General features: G+C 44.0%; 1 protein-coding gene and 1 long non-coding RNA gene across 2 annotated transcripts in view; one reads left to right on the top strand and one right to left on the bottom strand.

The window, feature by feature from the left end:
* Window position 1: 1 nt before the first annotated feature.
* Window positions 2-21,655, bottom strand: part of Mogat1 (monoacylglycerol O-acyltransferase 1) — a 95,905-nt gene continuing 74,251 nt past the window's right edge. The window contains exon 7 of the mRNA XM_017322283.2: window positions 2-60. Within this exon, the coding sequence (XP_017177772.1) occupies window positions 11-60 (50 nt within the window). The 3' untranslated portion in view covers window positions 2-10. The remainder of the gene's footprint in view (window positions 61-21,655) is intronic.
* Gm39665 overlaps window positions 18,579-21,655 on the top strand; it is a 28,343-nt gene continuing 25,266 nt past the window's right edge. The window contains exon 1 of the long non-coding RNA XR_865564.2: window positions 18,579-18,958. This is a non-coding gene — a long non-coding RNA (predicted gene, 39665). The remainder of the gene's footprint in view (window positions 18,959-21,655) is intronic.

Raw genomic sequence — 21,655 nt, 5'->3', positions numbered from 1 at the left:
CCTTTGATTTCTAGAGTGAGGTCAGCCAATTTGTTGCTGGAATTTCCAGTCCCAATAAGCCTGTATAAAACACATACAATCAGCTATTATAATTATAAACTATATGCCTAGATTAGACAAATTTAACACTGTACTAACTTATTCTCCAGCTATAAGCGACTTGTAGTTTCTCCTGGCCATGTGTTCTATTCCATCATGACTTTCTCCGCTTCTTCCATCTCTTCCTCCTCCCACAGATTAGCAAAAATTCATGACTTTACTATCAAGTAATTCTGGCAAGATCAGAGAAAAAAAAAAAGGTTTCTCAAACATGGCCGTTGGGAGTGCAGGAGAGTGATTTTGTAATCTAAAAAAAGTTACAGTTGCATTTATTATCGGCTTCAGAAGTCTCAGCTCTTGGAATGTGCTATATAAATATACCAGCACACAAACGATGAGACATACGTTCAGAGTTACCCATTAAAGCCTCACTCAAAAGAGCAACAAATAGAATCAACCAATAGTCTGGTAGGGGATTAAATGGCTTAGTGAACTATAGTATGTCTGCAAATAAAATACCATGCCAGTCAGTGGGTACACGCAAAACCTTATAATCCCACTGTTCAGAAGGCTGAGGCCAGAAGATGTCATGTTCAAGGCCAGCTTGGGCAAAACCTATAAAAGATAGCAAGTGATAAATCAAGACTAAACTTTGAAAACATGTTACATAGAAGATCATGTGCTGCATGATTCTATCTGCTTAAAATGTTCAGAAAAGCAGTCAATAGAGACAAAAACATAAATCAGAGGTTGCCTTGCACAAAGAGATGGGAGCACCGTGGGAGCCTGACTGAGGGGTCCAAGGTTTCTTTTAAATGTGATGAGGATGCAGTAAAATCATTTACTAAGGCATTGGCTGCACAAATCCTGTGAATGTAGCAAAAGTCATCAAATTATCCATTTGAATCAAGTGTGAACTTCATGGTTTGAATTACTTTTGGTAAAGCTATTCTTAGAATAAAGGCTATGGGACTGGGAGGATGACTTGGTGCGTAAAGGCATCTGCTGCCACGCCTAATGATCTGAGTTTGATTCCCCAGGACCCATTTGGCAGGAGGAAGATAACTGACTCCCACTGCTGTCCTTTTTAATATAGCTCTAGAGATAGAGTGACCAAAAGGGGAAGGGGAAACATTTTAAGTAGAAAAGAGAGAAAGTAAGAATTATCATGTTCCTAATGAGACCCTGGGAAGGGAAGGTACACAAAGCTAATTAAGGTGCTAGGTGGGTAGGGAGGGTATAAGCAGAGCTCAAGTGCCCTGGCTATGAATATTAATTTCCTGTGGTTGATTTAGGCAATATATACATTTAGCATTGTATTTCAGCCTTGGGACAATGTTCTACGTATCCAGACATGTAATAATAAAACACAAGAAGTCGTTCTTGAAGGCAGATGGATGGATCAGGTTGACCTGACACTGTGCCTATTTGTGCAGTTGGGAAATGTTTGTGCTTGATCTTACCACTGTGGTATCCAGGAATATGCAAAGAAACAAGCTGGAGGAACTGATGCGTCAACATGCTCCACTTAATTCTTTGGTGGCTGGGGGTGTGAAGGGCAAATGAGGACAGCCTCAAAACAAGGAGTATGCGTTCTGTGGGAGCCATTCGAAGCACCACAGTAAGATCCCTAGCACCCACAGATTGCCACCCATATGCCTACCTAATGGGATTAGGGGTGGAGATGAAGGCAAAAGAGGCAGCACTTCACTTCAGACACTGCTTGGAAGACAAAGTAGCAACTGTCAAGAGCAGCTTCCTCCCCATACCCTTCTAAGAGAAAGTTATAATTCAAAGACTTCAAAATATTAATACAATCTCAATTTTCTAACCAACCCCCAACCTATCACTACAACACAGGCAGATTAAAACCTGCCACTGCATCCTGTCATGTGTGAGAGCTGGTGGGAGGCACCACGCGGTCTCCCGAGTGCCAACTAGGGAGAGCAATCTCGGTTAGCACAACCAGCTGCTCCTGACCTGAGTTCCGGGGACTCACTTGCACTGTATTTCCTAGGTGTTTTGCTGGATTCTCTGCCTTCAGAAACACTGCCCTCAGCACCAGAACAGGCCTTTCCTCATGGGCCAATTGTCTGGCCACTCAGCTCTATTAGGACCACAGAAGCATGACTTCAGACAAATGTGTTCTAAAAATGGTAGAAGATGTGTTAAATTGGTGGTGAAGGGCAAGAAGTGCATGTTTGGGAATTACGTTGTTCAAGATATACATACATACATACATACATACATACATACATACGTATACATGTATGTATACACACATGTGTATGCTGGGAACTGAATATATATACACACATATATATATATGTATATGTGTGTATACACACACACACACACACACACACACACACACACACACACACATCCTGAGTGCCCGAACCCTACATTTATAAGATTAACCATTATATAAAGATTGCCATGTCCCACTTAACTCTTTGGTGGCTGGGAGCATGTAAAGAAGAAGAAAGGAGCCACTGCTGCCTTTTTTTTTCTTTATCTCTTCTATTTTATCCAAACCGTGCCACAGGGTCTCAGAAAAATGTACCATTCTTAGATTAGGAAAACCAAGCGCTCAACTCTCCTTTTACATCTTCTGTGTTAAACTTTGTGTCCCAGGCAGTTTCCTGACTATTTTTACCCCAGCTACATGTAATCTGAGCTTTACAAAATAATTTAGGCTTAAACATTATTTTCCAGACAAGATTGCCATGAAAGAAAAAATATTAAAGGAACAAAGAATACAGCAAAACAATATTATAATACACTATTTTTTTTCTGTATGTTTTGAGTTTTTTCTTTTGAATTATGTGTATGTCTATGTCCATGAATTCAGGAGCCTACACAATGTTGGATGCCCCAAGCTGCAGTTACAGGTGGCTGAGAGCTGTCCAGCATGTATGCTGGGAACTCAAGTCAGCCCTGAAAGAGCAGGGAGTGCTCTTAACCTTGGAGCTATCTCTTCAAACCATATTTGAAAGCCCATTTCAAAAAGGAAGAGGTTTGTTTTTTGAAATAACTTAAGAGGAAAATGTTTAGTAAAATCAAAAGCTCTCAATGAATGCAATACAAGCTTCCAGAAAAGGAATCATAACGTAGTATAGATAAATAACCGATACGACTTTTGAGTAATGTCCTCTGAATTAAGACCTTAGTCATCCGAGATTGTCATGTGATTTCCAAATTAGATTGGCAACGCTAGGCAATCAGATGAAATGACATTTTAATGAACCAATCCACAAACTCTGTAAGGCACACACAGGATTCTCTGAATCTGGAAACGGGAGACCCTGCCATATACGGCAGAAAGGAATATTTTTCTATGGACAGCAATTTGTCAACAACTTCAAGACAAACCAAACACAAAGCTCAACAGAGTTTAGCTTTTAATTTCTAGAACTCAAAGACACGGCTCTTTTAAAGTGCTGGTGGCAATTGATACGAAAGGTTTTTCTCAGCCCTTGACTCCACAAGGATTACCAGGAGATATCTTTAGGCCACGAACCAGTCCTGTCTGATATCCAATCCCACCTCAGCTCTGAGAACCCCAGGATTGAGATTTAGACGGGACCCGGTTGGGTTCTTGTTAGAGAGTTTCACATGTGGCTTTGTGTAGAAGTCTTCTCCATCAGAGAAGTTGATCGCCTCTGAAAGAGGCTGGCCTGGCAATTGAAGGAGATTCTGATCCAGTGAGCTTCCTCCAGGCTTCATCTCCTCTTGAGTTGTGGTTTATCTCTATATAATCATAGCCATCGGATACAACCAAAGGTGGCAATCTCAGCCACCCGCCAACACTTCTGAGTCACCTGTCAATGTACCAAGTGGAGATTTGCCAGGAAATAAATAGACTGGAACTTTTGAGGGACTCAGCAGAAGACACACCCACTCATTCTTCAAAATGATCTAGAAAATTGGGATGATTAAAAAAAAGAAAAGAAAGGAGGAATCATAATTTCCTAAGTGCCACTTAGGAAAAAGAAAGTTCACTTTGTTTGAGGCAGCAGAGGAAAATCAATTGTAATCTTTCTCTCGCTGAGTTTAAGTCTCCCTGTCTTTAAGATCTGGTGGTGCACGCCTTTAATTCCATCCAGCACTCGGGAGGCAGAGGCAGGTGGATTTCTGAGTTCAAGGCCAGCCTGGTCTACAAAGTGAGTTCCAGGACAGCCAGGGCTATCCAGAGAAACCCTGTCTCAAAAAAAAAAAAAAAAAAAAAAAAAAAAGAAAGAAAGAAAAAGAAAAAAAATCTAGTATTATTTAAATCAAATAAATGATGATGGAAAGTATAAGTGGAGAGCGAATCTTTTGCGGGCCTGGGGAGACAGCTCAGGAGGCGAAGTATATTCTATACAGAGATGAGGAAGGTCATCCCTTGAGGTGAACTCAGAACTCAAATTTTAAAAACAGGTGGTATAAGACTCTGATGAGCCTTAGCTACTGGGGACCCTCCCTCTGAGTGAACCACGGGGAGGTGGGGATCAATCAAAAGCAAGAGAAATTTATTGTTTCAACATGCTGGGGTTGTACTGCACCTGAAGGAGAGGCTGTGACCCTGTGCAGCCTGTTTGGACAGTTTTTATACAGTTTTCAGTGGTAGAATAGAGCAAAGTCTACTAGGCACAATGTGATTGGCAGAACAGTGTGACTTTTAAACTGATTTGTCCGTTGGGAATGAGGTATGGGGGATGGGGGTATGTGCTCTGGGACTTCCCTTATCTGCAAGTGGCCCCCTGTGGTCTTTCTGAGGAATGTAATTAGCCTCTCCCTTCCGGAGGGGAGAGGTGCCTGGTAGAATTTTCCAAAGGTCCTGAGCTGACCTCTTCGGTGGCACACACTTGCAATCCCAGAGCTGGGGAAAGAGACAGAAGCATACCAGGGTCCAAATCAGAATCAATCTCTCTCTCTCTCTCTCTCTCTCTCTCTCTCACACACACACACACACACACACACACACACACACACACACACACAAACAGGAGGCAGATTTTTCCTCTCCCTCTTAGGGAATGAGATGTTGTTGTTGTTGTTTACTCTCTCTTCTCAATGCTGGAATTTGGTGTGGCTTGAACTCATGAAGGTCTTGTGCAAACTGTCACAGACTGCGAATCAATTTTCTTCTGTGGAATGACAGTGAGTGTTTCAACCACACCCAGGGAAAACCTCAATCAGAGTAGTTAATCACCATAGATCAGAGGGACTCAGGACTCCGTGGCTGGTTTTTATTGTGCTTTTGTTGTTGTCCTGGTTTGGTTTGGTTTTTAAGAGAGACAATGGCCATGAAGTTGCATGGATATAAAAGGGAGGTCCAGGGCGAATCAAGGGAGGGGAAAGAATATAATCAAAAGACAGTGTATGAACGTCTCAAAAAAAAAAATTAATCAAACAGATCCAAGGTGGATAATTCCCAAGGAACAATACCAAAACAACAAAACAAAGAAACAAACAACAACAACAGAACATTAAGGAGACAATTGAATGGCAAAAGCCAGGGTTGGGGGTAGCAGGGGGATGGGACCAAGAACTGCTTGTGTTTTAAGGCTTTCAAGTAATTCATCTCAAGAGTAATAATAGGACCATTCTCAGCTGAGGCGGGTGGCATTGATGTTGAAAAGGATAAAAACCTCATGGAAAGGTTATGCCCCACAAGACAAGCTGTAGGAAAGGAGCTGTAGGAAGAGAGTTCCTGGGAGAGAGGTGATCCCATTTCTGAAGGGAGCACCCATTTCTGAAGGGAGCACTCACTTCTGAGCAAGTATCATTCATCTGCAAAGTTTACTTACCAAGGATCCGGAGGCCCTGGCAGCAGTCAAAGGCTTCCTAAAGAGATCAAACGTTTTTGAAAATGATTTCTGATGCAGGAGCACTGAGTCTCTTTAATGTTAGGGATAGATGCTGCTCCGGGAAGGGGAGATTCTGTTTTTTACCTTTCTCCATCCACAAAGACTAAGGTCTTTGATGTCTGGAGAGCAGGTGTCACCTGCTGTGCTCTGGGGCAGCAGGGGAGGCTGCCTATGGCCTGAGTGATGGTTTTACAAGATCAGCTCAATGCCCTCTAGCTGAGCATGTTTATTTCACTGCCCAAGGTGATGACCCAATAGGGGAGGCTGAGGGCTACCACCTGGGAGGACTCAAACTCCCTGGGATCCTGCTGATTTTTTTCCCAGTTTGGCTCTTTGCCCCCAGTGCCCTGCAGAAGTGTCACTCAGGATATGTGTTATATGTGTTGGGTAAGGAACAAACAAATAGGCAGTGTGGGGTCTCTTCTGAGGGTTTTAGTTCATAAACTTCAATGACCTTTTCAGGGAGTCTTGATTTCACAGTGCCAGCATCTGGGTTGTGAATGTAGAAAATGAGTCCCTCTCCCTTCTGGGCACAAGGATGCAAAGCATGCTCCTTCATGGATGCTTTAGCAAGCAAACCTCGGGCCCTGCTGTGGTTCTAGGAAACTCCTTGGGCTATTTACCTATCCAGCCAGGCCTATACCTATACCGTCATTTCATACATAGTGCATAAGCATTTCAGAAGCCGTTGCTGGTTGTGGGGGCACACACCTTTAATCTCAGCACTTGAGAGGTTGAGGCAGGTGATCTCTACAAGTTCCAAGGCTAACTTGGTCTACATGGTGAGTTCCAGGACAGCCAGTGCTGCTCAGTGAGATTCTGTCTCAAAAAAAAAAAAAAAAAAAGTCCTCACTTCTCCACTGAGGTACTTAGAGGCCAAGAAGGACTTTGTTCAGGAAGGGCAAGGCTTTCTGGTCACTGGTCTGAGACAATGTATTATCATACTGTCAAGGACTACCGGGAATATATCTGTTATGCAGAACCTAGGACATACACAGACACACACACACACACAGACACACACAGACACACACACAGACACACACAGACACACACACACACACACACACACACACACACGCACATACACTTTAGTGTATATCAAAGACCAAGTATGGTTTTCAAGCCTGTCATCCTAGCATTTGGGAGACAAGTTTAAGACCAGCTTAAACTAAACTGTGTTCAAGGCCAGTGAGTCCAGGCTATATTGAGAATCTGTTTTAAAGGGAAGGGGACAATTAAAAAGGTGTTTTTGTGTCCAGCAGTGGTGACACATACCTTTAATTCCAGCACCTGGGAGGTAGAAAAGGAGAATCTCTGTGAGTTCAAGGCTAGCGTGGTCTACAGAGTAAGTTCTAGGACATAGAGAAACCCTGTCTCAAAAAACAAAACAAAAATGTCTTTTTTTTTTTTTTTTTTTTTTTTTTGTCAGAGTTGTAAGTAGCCTTTGGTTTTATGTTCAGAACAAAATTCCACTTGAGTTAAGATATTTGTTCCAGGAAGAATTCGTATAAAAGGACAGGACCAAAGACTACTACAGACATGTACATTGACATGCACATAGAGATGTGTGAAGCAGAGGAGGATGGGTGTAGCTAGAGTTTGAATATGAAAGCAAATTCACTAACCACAGGGATTCTCCTTCCCTATGGCTAGGGATGCAGCTTGCTCCTGACAGCCCAGGAGACAAGGGTGCTGCAAAACCCTACAGGAGAAAAATGATGTTACCCAGTGTGTGTGCACACAGCTGTCCATCAGAGGCAGGAGGAAAAATGGAGAAGAAGAAAAGAAGAACACATGCAAGAAAGTACGAGATGTGCTGAGAAGAAGAAGAAAGTTTCCTGGGGAAGAGAACAACAACAACAACAACAACAACAAAAATGAAAGAAAGTTTTAGCAGCTTGGGAAAGGGGTGAGCTTGCTGACCTGAAAGGAGAGCGCCCAGAAAAAACTATATTTATTGTTTTAGTGCTTTGTGATAAAAAATGGGGCTGAAACTTGAGCTTCAAGATAGGATCAGATAAAAAGCAACAAAGGACTGTGTACAATCAGAAGCACGAAGAGGGAGCAGCGAGAACCACAGAGGTCAAGTTCAAACACAAAGAACCCTAGAGCCTCAGGTGTAAGAACCTGGACACAGAATCCCTGAAAGACAGTGTTGGATGCAAGCCTGCATGGACAACGATGCCATGCCTGGGTCTGCGTCAGCTCTAGGAGGAGTCTGAGCTTAGACTGACCTTGATACCCAGCCAGCATCTCTCAGGACAGGCACTGTAATTATAGGGGAAAATATTTTAAAAAGAGTCACTGAGGCAGAGAAAAATACAGGGACCTCCCGTAGACAGGCCCTGGCAAAGAACATCAGTGTACCCGAACATCAGTGCATCAGAGTCAAAGGCGTGTTTTCTTCTCTCTGGTCCTGCATTGGCTAGCTGTGTGGGTCTTGCTCTGTCCTAGTTCCCCCTCTTTGCCCTTTGTCAGCCAGCAGGCACTACAGCAGTCAGTGTGCTTGTTTCTAGCCAGGATTCACTCAATGTGGAGAAACAAATTTGGTTTTGTGTCGTATCATCCTGGGAGTAATAACAGTCGTCTCAGGGAGTTTTATCAAACTACACATGAACGTGATGCTTCATGCAGGTCCCTCTAGTGCTCGGTGGGAGTAGATTTCTGAGAGTTTGAGGCTGCCCTGGGCTACATAATGAGTTCAAGTCTAGCCTGTACTACACAGCCTCGCCTTAGAAAAACAAACTACAGAAAGGAACATCGCACAAAAAAAGTGCCATGTGCACTGTCTAACACACAGTAGGCACTTAAACCAATAGCTGCTTTTATTACTATTTTTAAAAAAGTAGTAGTATTTTTTTAAAAATGCAGACCATCATGCATACAACTATCTGACGAATCCCTGGTGACAGGTTTGACTATTATTTCAGGGGGTATTGGGGATGAAATGAGGTCATAGGTCTAATCAGAGAGCGGTGTCCTTATTGAATGAAGGAATCACTGGAAATGGCTTTCTAAATACTTATGCTTATTCCCATAGGCTAGTGCAGCTCTCTGCTCGGGTCAGAGAAGCATCCCTATGCAATGGGTGACGGCTAACGCAGAGACTCTTAAGTGGTCAACTTGTTGAGAAGAAGTGATATTTTTATTTATTTATTTATTTATTTATTTATTTATTTATTTATTTATTTATCTAGAGTGCTCAAGTCTGAGCCAGACATCTCCATCACCTCCTCCAAGGCTCAGACAATACGGCCGAAGAATCGAACCAAATAACATAAGAGCCAGAGAAAGGGAAGAAGTGCTGTCTTCTGGATAGATATAACATGACTGGGGCATTGGTGAAACCAAAGATGCAGTGGCCACCCGCAGGAGACCTGTGAAGGACAGGGACCAGCACCTTTCCCTGAGGAGCTATTGGCAGTTAGAGGTTATTGGGGGAAGAGTGAAGGACATACTCTTCAGTGGTATAGCCCCTGAGCACTGATATGTTTCCCTTGCTCAAGTAACTAACCTTCCATAGGTGCTCCTGCAGGCAACCCTAATAATGCAGCAGCCACATTAAACAAACAAATACCCCCCATGCTGGTACAGGAGGATGTGCTGTGCTGAGAATAAGAAGTGGTATGTGATAGGAGGGAGGGAGGGAGGGAGAGACAGAGGGATGAGGAATTTCACCATTTTATTAAAATCAGTATCAATATGGCTTACTGGTTAGATCCCTGAACAGCAGACATATAAGGAAATCTACAGATGGATAATGAAGATAGCAAACCTCTGGATTCTTCCTAACTTGAGACAAAGGTCTGGCAGGTGTTTTCTACCACCAATAGATCCCCACTCCTCCCTGATAGCTAACTGGTCCAGACTGGTCAGGTATGCTCCCGAGGCCTGGCATGGATGTGTGTACCCAAAGTTGTGCTCCTATCAGCTTCCCTTTCCTCATCTAAAGCAGCTAATTCTAAGTTAGGGAAAGGGGACCCCACTCCAACCCACCAGCAACCCTTCAAAGGACCCACCCAACTCCCCAGAAGAGCTTCTGCTTCTTATGTCCCCCTTCTGCTGTTTAGTGCGTCTTGCAAGTTTTTCCTCTCCATCTCTCTCAGTGTCTCTCTGTTTCTTTTTCTTTCTTTGTCGTGTTGTCTCTGTGCTCCTCCCCCCCTTTTTCTTCACTTTGAATAAAAGTATCTTTCATCTCTTCCTGTTAAGTTTCAGATTTTTGCCTGCAGCTACCTGTTGGGATCAAAACACCCTGCCCCTGCATTTTAATTCTTTGATCAGAAGAGAAGAACAAACTGGATCCAGACTCCTAGCTGGCAATATGAAGATGATAAGAGAAGATAATAAGGAAAATGATGGAAGTTGATATATACACATGTATGTATGAAATTATGAAATAACAACTATAGAAGGAGAGACATGAAGTCAGACATGGTAACACAGACCTGGAATCCTGTCACCCTGGCAAGGTGTGAGGGTTTGCCTACCTCCAACTCAATTACTATCTGGCTTTTAGTCTAATCTGTAAGGTGCTTGTTAGAACTGTTTGATATCTTTTGGGAAAGGGGGCAAGTTTCCCCTCTGGCTGGTGCCCTTTCCTTCTCCTGGCAAGAGCTAGCATGAGATTCCTGGGGAATTCTCATTTCAGGAAGTCAGTCCACTGTTTCAACCGTCTGACAGTCAGTGCAGGAAATCAAGAGACATCAGATCCCCAGAACTAGAGAAACAACAACAACAAAACGATTAAAAACTGATCCATGTGGGCTGAGAACCAAACCCAGGACCTCTGCAAGAACAGCAAGGGCTCTTAACCACTGAGCCACCTCGCCAGCCCTGATACAAAGGTCTCTTTAGAATATCTTCATTCCTACCATGCTGGTTACATCTGGCGGATCATGACTTCCAAACCAGCCTGGGCCCATAGCAAAACCCTGTCCCAGAGACAAGGAAGGAAATAACCAGCGCTCAGGAAGCAGAGGCAAGAGGATCAATTGAAATTTGAGGTCAACCTTGGCTAACTTGTCTCGAAAACCAAATGATGAAATAAACCACGACCGAAAACAGACAAGAAGAAAAGCGCTATCGGGTAATTCCTTCCTTGGTTCCTAATCTGGTGGAGGCCGTGGTTATGTGAGGACACAGGAGAAGGTGGACGTGTGTAAGCCAGCAGTGGAGAGTCATCCTAATCTTAGACTTCTCTAAAATCTAGGCTGAGGAGGAAAGAAATCTGCTGGTTAAGTCAGCAAGTCCAGCACTGTCACGGTAGTTCAGCTCGAAAAGACAGGCAATGGGACTGATGACCTGAATTTGATCCCTGGGACCTATATGATGGAAAGAAAGAGCAAGTCCTCCCAGCTGTCATCTGACCTCCACATTCCTGCACGGCATGCCCGGTTCTCAGGCACATACAACCACAGGAGCAAAATTAACAGATAAATGTCATTTAAAAAAAAAATCATGCCACATAGTCTACAGTGCTTCCTTAGCTGAGGTGACAGAGCATAGAGACGGAGCCCCCAGAACAACCAACTTGTGCCCCGCAGTTTAGATCTGGGCCTAACACAGGCAAGAGTGAGCTGTCTTCAGACCTGTGGCTACAGACCCAGAGAGTCTATCTGTAGTGGAAGTTATGTGAATCTTAGCCTAGGAGCTTCATGGCGTTTATATGAGCCACATGATCTTCCCTTCCCCCGAGGAACAGCAGGTCTCACTTTCTCGAAATTACAAATGTTGTCATTTTTGTGAGACTCAAACTGACATGTCAGGAAACACTTGTATAAAAGCCATCTAAAAATACACACCAACTTGTCATAGTTCCTGTCTTTAGGAGGAGTTGGAGAGAGGATAGGATTAGTTTTCAATAATTCAACTACTTTATGGTTTTAAAAAACCCAACTATACACTGTACCAGAAAGAAATCCTACTTTCTGGTTATTTCTTATTGGTATGAGCTTGACTCCCAGCCGGGTCCAGAAATACCATCTTACTGAAGAAGGAGGAGGAGGAGTTAATTTTGGAAATAAAGATTAAGAGTATTTAAAAAAGAAAAACAAGTGACACAGCAGTTTCTACCATAGGTTCAAATCTGGGTATCTTTTAGGAAGAGGGATAAGTTTAGAAAGAGGGGAGCAGCTGCCTGGATGAGCCTCAGATGACCTGTTTTCCTGCCACTCCAAAAAAGAAAAAAAAAAAACAAAAAACAAACAAACAAAAAAAAAACTCACCCCAGCCTGGGGACCCTTCACCATCTTCACTGTCTTGACACATTCTGTGCCAGAGTTCATTCCTTTCCAGTGTTTGCCTGTCTCCAGGGAGCTCTGAGCTGCACCAGGATAGCCTCGATCTACAGCTCCAGGCTGAGGCTGAGGAGTGACTGTGACCAACCAGAAAACCCCCTCAGTGAAAGCTAAGGTCCCTCTGGAGAGAGGGGAACCTTGTTCTGTGGAGAAGGAGCAAGGGCTTCAAAACTCTTTTTTAGCATTTATTAATTTATATAGCACAATGGCTTTCATTCTGACATTTTCATACATGTACGTAATGTATGAGCTGTTACCTCTCTTACCCTTTCATGCGCCACTCACTCTTGCTGACCCTGGCCTCCTAGTTAGCCCTTGTGTGCGTGCGTGCGTGCGTGCGTGCGTGCGTGTGTGTGTGTGTGTGTGTGTGTATGTGGCTGTGAGTGCAAGTGATGAGTTTCATTAGGACCGCTTAGATAAACATGGACAAGAGTTTGCCTACAAGAACTATGGCACTCCACCAGTGGCTACACCGCTGAAGAAAATGTCTCCATCCCTCATCCATCTTTGACTGTGTGTAGAAAGCTTCATGAGTCCCTCCTCAGAAATTCTTCAGGCATCAAAACACAGTTTGGCCTTAAGCTTAACGTTTGTCAGGAGCCGCCTGAGATGGATTAAGTGAGTCAGAAAGGAAGCTGTGAGCATTAGGAGATTGTGCCTAATTGCTGAGATTGCTGAGGACTTGGGGAAGCTTTTCCTCTGGTGCCAAATAGAAATGGCCCAGTGAGGGGCACACAGAGGCCAGGCCGCATGTTCCTGGCAAAGGCAGGGGGTTTGTTCTTTGCAGCTCAACTTGAATGAGGCAGCTGGCTAAGACACTAATGAGGAGAAAGGCCCCAGCCTGAACAAAGACAAAGGGTGGCCCTAATCAAGGAACCGATGTGTTTGACCATTTCTGTCCAAAGAATGTTCCTGTTAAGAAAAATGCATGAGAAAGTTCTACATCTCTGCTTTTTAATCTAACACATAAAATAAACCCGTGGACCGGAACATGGGAACAAACACACTCAAGAGTCGGTGGTAGCAGCCGGGCTCTGACACTAATGGCAGATGCTTCCGTTTTGTTTTTATTTATTTAAGTGATTATTGGGTGTCTGCTTGTTTGTTGTTGTTCGTGGGGGTGGGGGTGGGGAGGCTGTTGTGATTTTGTTTGTTTGTTTGTTTGTTTGTTTTTAACAGAGTTTCGTATCGCCCAGGCTGGTCTGGGAGATTCATACCCTCTTGTCTCTATCTCCTGAGTGTTGGGATTACATGCGTGTACCACCATATCCAACCTCTAAAGCTACTTTTTTATTATAAAATATATTTTGTAAATTATCTGAACATGTTCAAGAAAAGACAGCTTTTTGTTTGTTTGTTTGTTTGTTTGTTTGCTTGCTTGCTTGCTTGCTTGTATGCTTGCTTGTTTGCTTGCTTGCTTTCTACATGGTTTGTTTCTCCTTCTGCCAAGGCCAGAGTTGGAGAAGCTGGGGACAGTACAGTCTACACAGCTATTTTGACAAAGACCCATACATAGAATGATACTCATACAATGGCTGTTTATTTCTTTCAGTGTTGGAAATAGAAGTCCAATATCAAGATTTGGGCATGTTTGGTTTCTGCTGAGGCCTGCCACCTTAATTTACAGTTGGCTGCCTTCCCAACGTGTCCTTACATGATCTTTCCTCTGCAGATACATCCCAAACGTCTCTGTGGGTCTGAATTTCTTCTTATAAGGGTACTGTCAGAATGTGTAGAAACCCATCCTACACACTGCATTTTAACTCAGTTACCTCTTTTAAGACATTCTCTCAGCTGGGCAATGGTAGTGCCACGCCTTTAATCCCAACACTTGGGAGACAGAGGCAGGTGGATTTCTGAGTTTAAGGCCAGCCTGGTCTACAGAGTGAGTTCCAGGACAGTCAGGGCTACACAGAGAAACCCTGTTTCAAAAAAACAAAACAAAACAAACAAACAAACAAAAAAACCAACCAACCAAAAATGAAAAACAAACAAAAAAACATGATTAAAGCAATGTAAAGGTTTTATTTTAGCTTACAGTTCCTAGGGATATGGTCCATCCTGGCAGCGAGAGGTACGGATGCTTGTGCTCAGCTGGCTTCCTCCTCTTTATTTGGTACAAGACCCAGTCCACCGGATGGTACCATCTACATTAAGAATCGGTCTTCCCACCTCAATAACCTAATGGAGATAATCTCTCATGGACATGGCTCAAGATTTGTTTCTATGGAAATTCTAAGTCCCATCAAGTTGACAATCAAGATGGACCATCACAGTGGCATTGTACTTGAATGCTACTGAGGCACCTCATCTTGTTCTCTTCTGGACTTAGCTCCCTCCTGGCTCCTCAACTGGCCTCGGCAGCTCTCTGATATCAGCACTGGGTACTTTCCTCTTTTGAAGGTAGCTTTGCGGTAGTCTTACACAGATGTTGTGGGTTGCTGTAATGCTGTTTGTATTCTGATGATAATTCTGCTTCCTCAAGAGGAGTTGCCTCCGATGAGCAGTGGATCAGGTAATCTCAAGTGAACCTTCTCCCCATTCTAACTGGTCAATAAAAGCTAAAGCCTGTGATCGGGCAGTGGAAGGGAAAGGTGGGACGAGAGGTTTGGGAGAGTGAGGGAGGAGGACGGCAGGAGGAGGAGGAGGAGGTAGGAAGCCATGATGGAGCAGAATCGTGTGGCCAGGAGAAACCACAAGTAGCAAAGAGTCTTATAATTGGGGAAATAGTTAGTATAGCACTACATCTGCCCAGTCCAGGCACATAGCTTATACATGTAACAACTAGATTGTGTGGTTTTCATACAGGCTTATTGGGGTTGGAAATTACCTCAACACACAGATGGTTCTGCAAACCTGGGGCTTTGCCTGAGGGTTTCTGGCCTGTCATTGCAGTATCATGTGCTGACAAAGCTATACAAAAGCAAGGCATCTGATGAGTGTGTGGTGATGGTGGTGCGCTCCTGCAGCCAAATCACTGGGGCTGAGTCTCAGAGCAGTGGCCACAGAGCTCCTTCTGGCTTGGGAACCCACTCTGTTTCCCCAGAACAAGCTCCTCGGTAGCCTTCATGTGGCATGATTGCTCCCTCCCTGGTGGTGGTCACGGAGGAAGGTGGAATGCTGGCTTAAATGAAATCTCCCAGCACTGTCTTCACAGCCCCATGAAAGAGATATGGATGGGAAGTAGCGCTTGCATAATTATAAAAAGTGCAATGTGAAACTCACTCTTGGGCTGGAGCTTGTAGTTCAAAGGGTAAAACTCTGACTAACCCAAGGTACCATGCGTAGTACTGAAAACCCAACTGAGAAACCCCATCCCCGATCACAGTCAGCTCTCCTCACACTGACATCACTGTGGCTTTCTGGATTCCTCTTGAACTGTCAGCAAAAGGTAAGAGGCGTCGGCAGTGCACATCTGCGAGGGAGGGATTAGTATTCTTAGTTCACTGCCATCTACAAAGCAGGAGCTTCAAAGAACACTTGGTGATTCTGTATAGGGAGTTTTAAATATATTAACTTGGATTATGAGTTAAAATATCTCAGGAGTTGAGGCTTTACTTTGTATTCTACTTCCCTTGACTAATGATAAATGTGTTTGTTTTGAGATAACAGAATATCCTAGTGCGGTGACACAAACAAATTGGGCTCTGGTTTTCTGCCACAGGAAGGAGTGTGAGGGAAGAGGCTGCTGGTTGTGTGAAGCCACCACTCGGTGATGTCAGCATGGTCTCTCTTTGCTTTTCCCTCCCTCTGTGAAGATGTCTTCTTCACCCCTTAGCATCACATCTTCATTTTTGGCAAAATAAAGGGGACAGTAGCCTCTTATTCCTTTAGTCTCTGCTGTCGAAAAACAGTACTCACCCAATTGGCCCAGCAGAGAACTTCCCCGGGATCTGAGGTTCTCACTGGGTCATCTGTTCACCACTGAGTAAACCGGAGGTGTGGAAAGACAGAAAGAAGGGGATGAATAGTAAGTAGGCCATTGCCAGGGACAGCCAGATTTCTTCAGTCAGGGGCATTCATACTAGCTCAAAACTCTTCAGGGCAGAGGAACAGCTTGTTCCATGTCTGGCAGCTCTAGAAAGATGTTTTTGTTTGGACCCAGATTCAGTCCCACTTCGACTGGTCCCTGTGGCTACCGACTGTGCCATGTGGCAACTTTGCACATGAACTTGTTTACTTCTTGCTAAGAGATGTACAAATATTTGAAGATACCCACCACGGCTCCTATGACTCTTCTCTCAAACATAGGAAGCACCCCCCAGGGGGGCCCGTGTGATGTGATGTCCAGTATTCTCCCCTTTTGATTTACTCCTGGATATTTGTTGCATGATGTGCCTATTAGACTTCAGTGCCCCAGATAACACTCTGGTCAACAGGTATGAAGCAAAGCCAGAGAAGCCAGATGCTGATTGACATTGTTCTGGGAGGATTTTGACTTCTTAGATGAGTTTGCATTTTATGCATCTGATACAGGTGAACTGGCTTCTAGAGGCAATAAATCTTTTCCACATCTTTATCATTCTCTACTTACATACCTGATATAGGTACTTCACTGCAGAAATTTATTGGATACATGCACACACACACATAAAACATGTATGTATGTAAGTATGTATGTATAGATGTATGTAAATATATATGTATTATGTATGTATGTGTCTTAATCAGGGTTTCTATTCCTGCACAAACATCATGACTGGGCTGGAGAGATGACTCAGTGGCTAAAAGCACTGACTGCTCTTCCATAGGTTCTGAGTTCAATTCCCAGCAACCACATGGTGGCTCACAACCATCTGTAATGGAATCCAATGCCCTCTTCTGGTCCGTCTGAAGAGAGAGGCAGTGTGCTTACATATATAAAATAAATAAATAAATCTTAAACATCACGACCAAGAAGCAAGTTGGGGAGGAAACTTGCTTTATTCAGCGTACACTTCCACATTGTTATTCATCACCAGAGGAATTCAGGACTGGAACCCAAGCAGGTCAGGAAGCTGGAGCTAATACAGAGGCCATGGAAGGATGTTACTAGCTTGCTTCCCCTGGCTTACTCAGCTTGTTTCCTTATAGAACCCAGGACCACCAGCCCAGGGATGGGCCCATAATGGGCCCTCCCACCCTTGATCACTAATTGAGAAGATACCTTACTGTTGGATCTCATGGAGGCATTTCCTCAAGGGAGGCTCCTTTCTCTGTAATAACTCCAGCTTATGTCAAGTTGACACACAAAACCAGCCAGTACAGTATGTACTTTGAGGCAGGATGTCTACAATGCTCTGGCTAGAAGAGTTTCTCTCTTCTTTGCCTCCCAAGTACTGAGATTTAAAGGTATACATCACCATGCCTGGCTCTTTTTTTGAAGAGGGTTTCTTTCACTATGTAGCCTTGGCTGGCCTAGAACACAATATGTAGACCAAGCTGAACTCAAATTCATAGACATTTGCCTGTGTCACCATGATCAGGCTTATATACATTTAATTTCTGAGACAGAGTTTTATGTTGCTCAGGATAGCCTTAAAATCCATATGTATTCAGAGTTTTAGCTTAAGTCCCAATTCCCTTGCCTCTACCTGCAACAGATGGAATTATGGGTATAGGCCACCAACTTTTAGTAGTAGTATATTCTGTATTGTTAGGCTTGATTTATGTGTCTAGTTTACTGAATAATTTTCAGGTTATTTAATTATCTTTAAGTTTTTAGTATTTATTGAGGGAAACTATGGGGCAATGGGCTATGCACAGACAGCCAGGTCTCCAGTTGAGCTGAGGCCTTGAACCCCGGTGGTACTTAATGGGTGGTAATTTCCACCTACATGGGACAGAAGGCATTCAATCAAGTCTCCTGGACCCCTGGCTCTTGTCAAAGTTACTGCCCCCACAGCCCTCACAAGAGAAGCATGTGGCTAACAGTCACATAGCTTCTGGCATTCTGGCTAGACTCCTCCCCACAGTTACCTAGCAACAGCAAGATAGCAAAGCCCACTATAAGAGGGGCTGCTTGGCCCCTCCTCACTCTCTTTAAGCTTTCACCTTTCTTACTCTCTAGCTCTTTTTTTTCTCTCTCTCTCTCTCTTTCCCCCTTCTCTCCTCTTGGCCATGTCTGGTCTCTCTCTCCTTCCCCCTTCTCTCCTCTTGGCCATGGCCGGTCTCTCTCTCTTTCTACCTTCTCTCTTTTCCCCTGTCTCTCTACAAAAAAAGCTCTAAGACCATAGACTGTCTCTGTTCATCAAGGCCCTCCATGCTTGAACGATGGGATAGGCTTTCTCCTAAGGAGCCATGCCTAATCTCCCTAAACTACAGCCACGGATTGTCTGCATAGGACCCCCCCCCGCCCCGCCCCGCCACCCCCCCCTTCCTTTATCTCCAGGACCGAGTGCTGCCCCAGGCCCCTATTCTGTTCTCATCTGCCCCAATGTATCCAGCGTGGAATGCCGGAGGCTGAGAACCTGGTACCTGGGGCTACCCCTTGTCCACCACTCGCTGTGTAGGGTCAGTGGCTTTCCACAGCCAGATGCCTAGTGTCTAGCAGTCCTCCCGCTTCTGCCCGTCCAGAGTTCTGGAACTCTGTCAGGACACGAGCATTCTCTCCCACTGCCCTCTTCCCACACAACCACGGCTCCACAGGAAACCTTTGCCACAGCATTTGGGTGGAAATACGTTCTGGGGGTTGAACTTGAGTCTTCAGGCATGGCAGCCAGCTGAGTTACCTGCTGACTCATCTTACTGGCCCTATTTTTGGATTTTAACTCTATTTTCCAAAGTGTGAGTTATTCCTTCCAAGTTGGTAGTACCTGCACATATGAGTGATGTATGTTCTTTATAACTCTGTATAAATTGTCAGGTTTCATCACTGATACTGTTGCTTGATTGATTTGACTTTATGAGACAGAGTGCCTCTGGTTGGCCAGGAAATTTTTTTTGTAGCCCAGGCTAATCTTGATCTCCTAATCCTCCAGCTTCGGCTTACATAGTGCTGGTATCATAGGTGCACAGGGGCAGCAACTCCTTTCAGTAAGAGAGTCTTTATAAAGTGAGGGTGGCTGGTTTGTCATTAAGTACTTCAGCAGTGGATAAATCTACTTGGTGACCATTGAGCTTTCACTCCACCCGTGTCCTAGGACACTGTGAGACTCTCTTTCGATCCCTTTGTAAGAATTCAGAGGAGGAGAAGGGAGCTGTCCGTACCTGGTGCTCAGTTCTCTAATCTCAGTGCTTGAGAAGCTAAGCGCCATACGGTTTTGGGGGTAGGGAGGGGACTGTCTATCATCTCAGCAGATACAGAAACAAGGGGATTTTGAATTTGAGGCTAGTTAGGACTACATAGTGAGTTCCAGGCCAGCCTGGGCTACCTAGCAAGAGCCTGTTTATTGTGTGTTGAGAGAGAGAGAGAGACTCCTCCTTCAAATTAATCCTTCTTGTGACCCTGCTGCCTTTCTAACAGTAAACTCAGACTAGAATTTGGAGCAGGATCCCACAAATAGTTATGAAATTGCACTTTAAACTGGGGTTAGCAAAAAAAGCAGAGACTATGTGTAATTTGAGTGATCTTTGGAAACGTCCTGATGACTCACAAAATACATCAGTGATGGTGTGCCACGGGCAATCTTTGGTCTTGTTTGTTCTGATCTGCTTTGTTTATTGAGACAAGGCCTCTCTAGAGATCCCTGTCTGGTCTGGAAGTTGCTACGAAGGCCAGACTGGCCTCAGACTTTCAAACGTGTATCAATCCTCCTGCCTCTTTACTTCCCTGGTGATGATTACAGGCTTGTGCTACTAAGCTCAGCAACAGTAGTGATCGTTTAAAACCTTTAGTCAGTGGTCAAAGAGAATCACCAAGTGAAGGTTCAAATAGCTGTCTGTCTGTCACTCAATAGTTAAAGAATTTCGCCAAATCATCTCTAGAAATGAACCACACAAAAGTAAAGAATTTCAAAGTACTGCCTTTTGTTAGGAATGATTCATGTTGGCTTAATTTGAATCTTAATTTTTTAAGAGATTTATTTATTTTAAGTATATGAGTACACTGTAGCTGTACAGATGTTTGTGAGCCTTCACATGGTTTTTGGGAATTGAATTTCTAGGACCTCTGCTTGCTCTGGTTAACCCTGCTTGCTCCGGTCAGCCCTGCTTGCTCCAGCCCAAAGATTTATTTATTATTGTACATAAGTACACTGTAGCTGTCTTCAGACGCACAAGAATAGGGCATCAGATCATATTACAAGTGGTTGTGAGCCACCATGTGTTTGCTGGGATTTGAACTCAGGACCTTTGGAAGAGCAGTCAGTGGATCTTGCCAGCCCTTTAATTTCTTAATCTTATTTATTATTGTGTATTGTGTGTGTGTGTGTGTGTGTGTGTGTGTGTGTGTGTGTCTGTGCTCGTGTGCACCCATGCACACAGGCCTGTATGCATTGATGAAGGGGGAAGGGCTCATGCCACAACACACGTGTGGATATCAGAGGACAACTTTGGAGTTAGCTCTTGCCTTCCATCTTTAACGTGGGCCTGGTGTTCCTTTAAAACATTTGGCTCCAGCCACATAGCTGGCTTTTCTGTATGTGTCTACACAGGTCTCTCTGTGTGAATCTGTCCCTGTACCTAAATCTCTCCCTTTTTATAAATATGTCTGTCATCTATGGATTGGGACTCAACTCCAGTGACTTCATTTTTAAAAGACCACCTCTGCAGAAACCCGGTTTCCAAGTAGTCTCATCCTGAGGTCCTGGGTGTTAAGATTTCCTGAGAGACACAATTTAGCTCACATCGTTGGGTTTGAACAAAAATTATGGGGCCATCCTAAGATGGCACAGAACACAAATAATGGCCACAAAAGCCAACATCTGGTTGGAGTGAGGCTAGTGTAGAAGAGGGAAATGGCAAGGAAGGGCTTTCCAACACCCACTTTTTACCAGCCAACACTACATTTGAGAATGCTGGATGCACACAGCAGTAGCAGCATTAATAAGGCCTTAATTTCTTGCAAACATAAGGCCAATGTTTGCTATGTTGAGCTTCTTTTTTATTTTTTATTTTTATTTTATTTTAACAAATTAATTGAGACAGGGATTTTCTATGTATCCCTGGCTGATCTGGAACTAACTGTGTAGACCAGGCTGGCCTTGAACTCAGAGGTCTGCCTGCCTCTGCCTCCCAAGTTCTGGGGCTACAGGTGTGCTCTACCATCATCCAGCTGCTATGTTCAGTTCCTTAACATGTAAGAAACCAGTCATGGTCGCTCACACCTGCAATCCCTGCACTTGGATACTGTGACGGGAATTCACCACTACCTGGGCTACAGAGTGAATCCCAAATTAGCCTAAGTTCTAGGGCAAGATCCTGTCTCAGAAAACAAAAATGAAACACACGAAAACATATGCAAGCTTTATGTGTCCCACCCACTTATGCATCACTGTGGCTCTTAGACATCAGACTATATAGCAGAGTGTGCTCTCAATGCCA

This window comes from Mus musculus, chromosome 1 (genome assembly GCF_000001635.26).
Source record: "Mus musculus strain C57BL/6J chromosome 1, GRCm38.p6 C57BL/6J".
Taxonomy (NCBI): domain Eukaryota; kingdom Metazoa; phylum Chordata; class Mammalia; order Rodentia; family Muridae; genus Mus; species Mus musculus.
The sequence above is the reverse complement of the archived record's forward strand: the minus strand, read 5'-3'. Positions and strand labels throughout refer to the sequence as shown.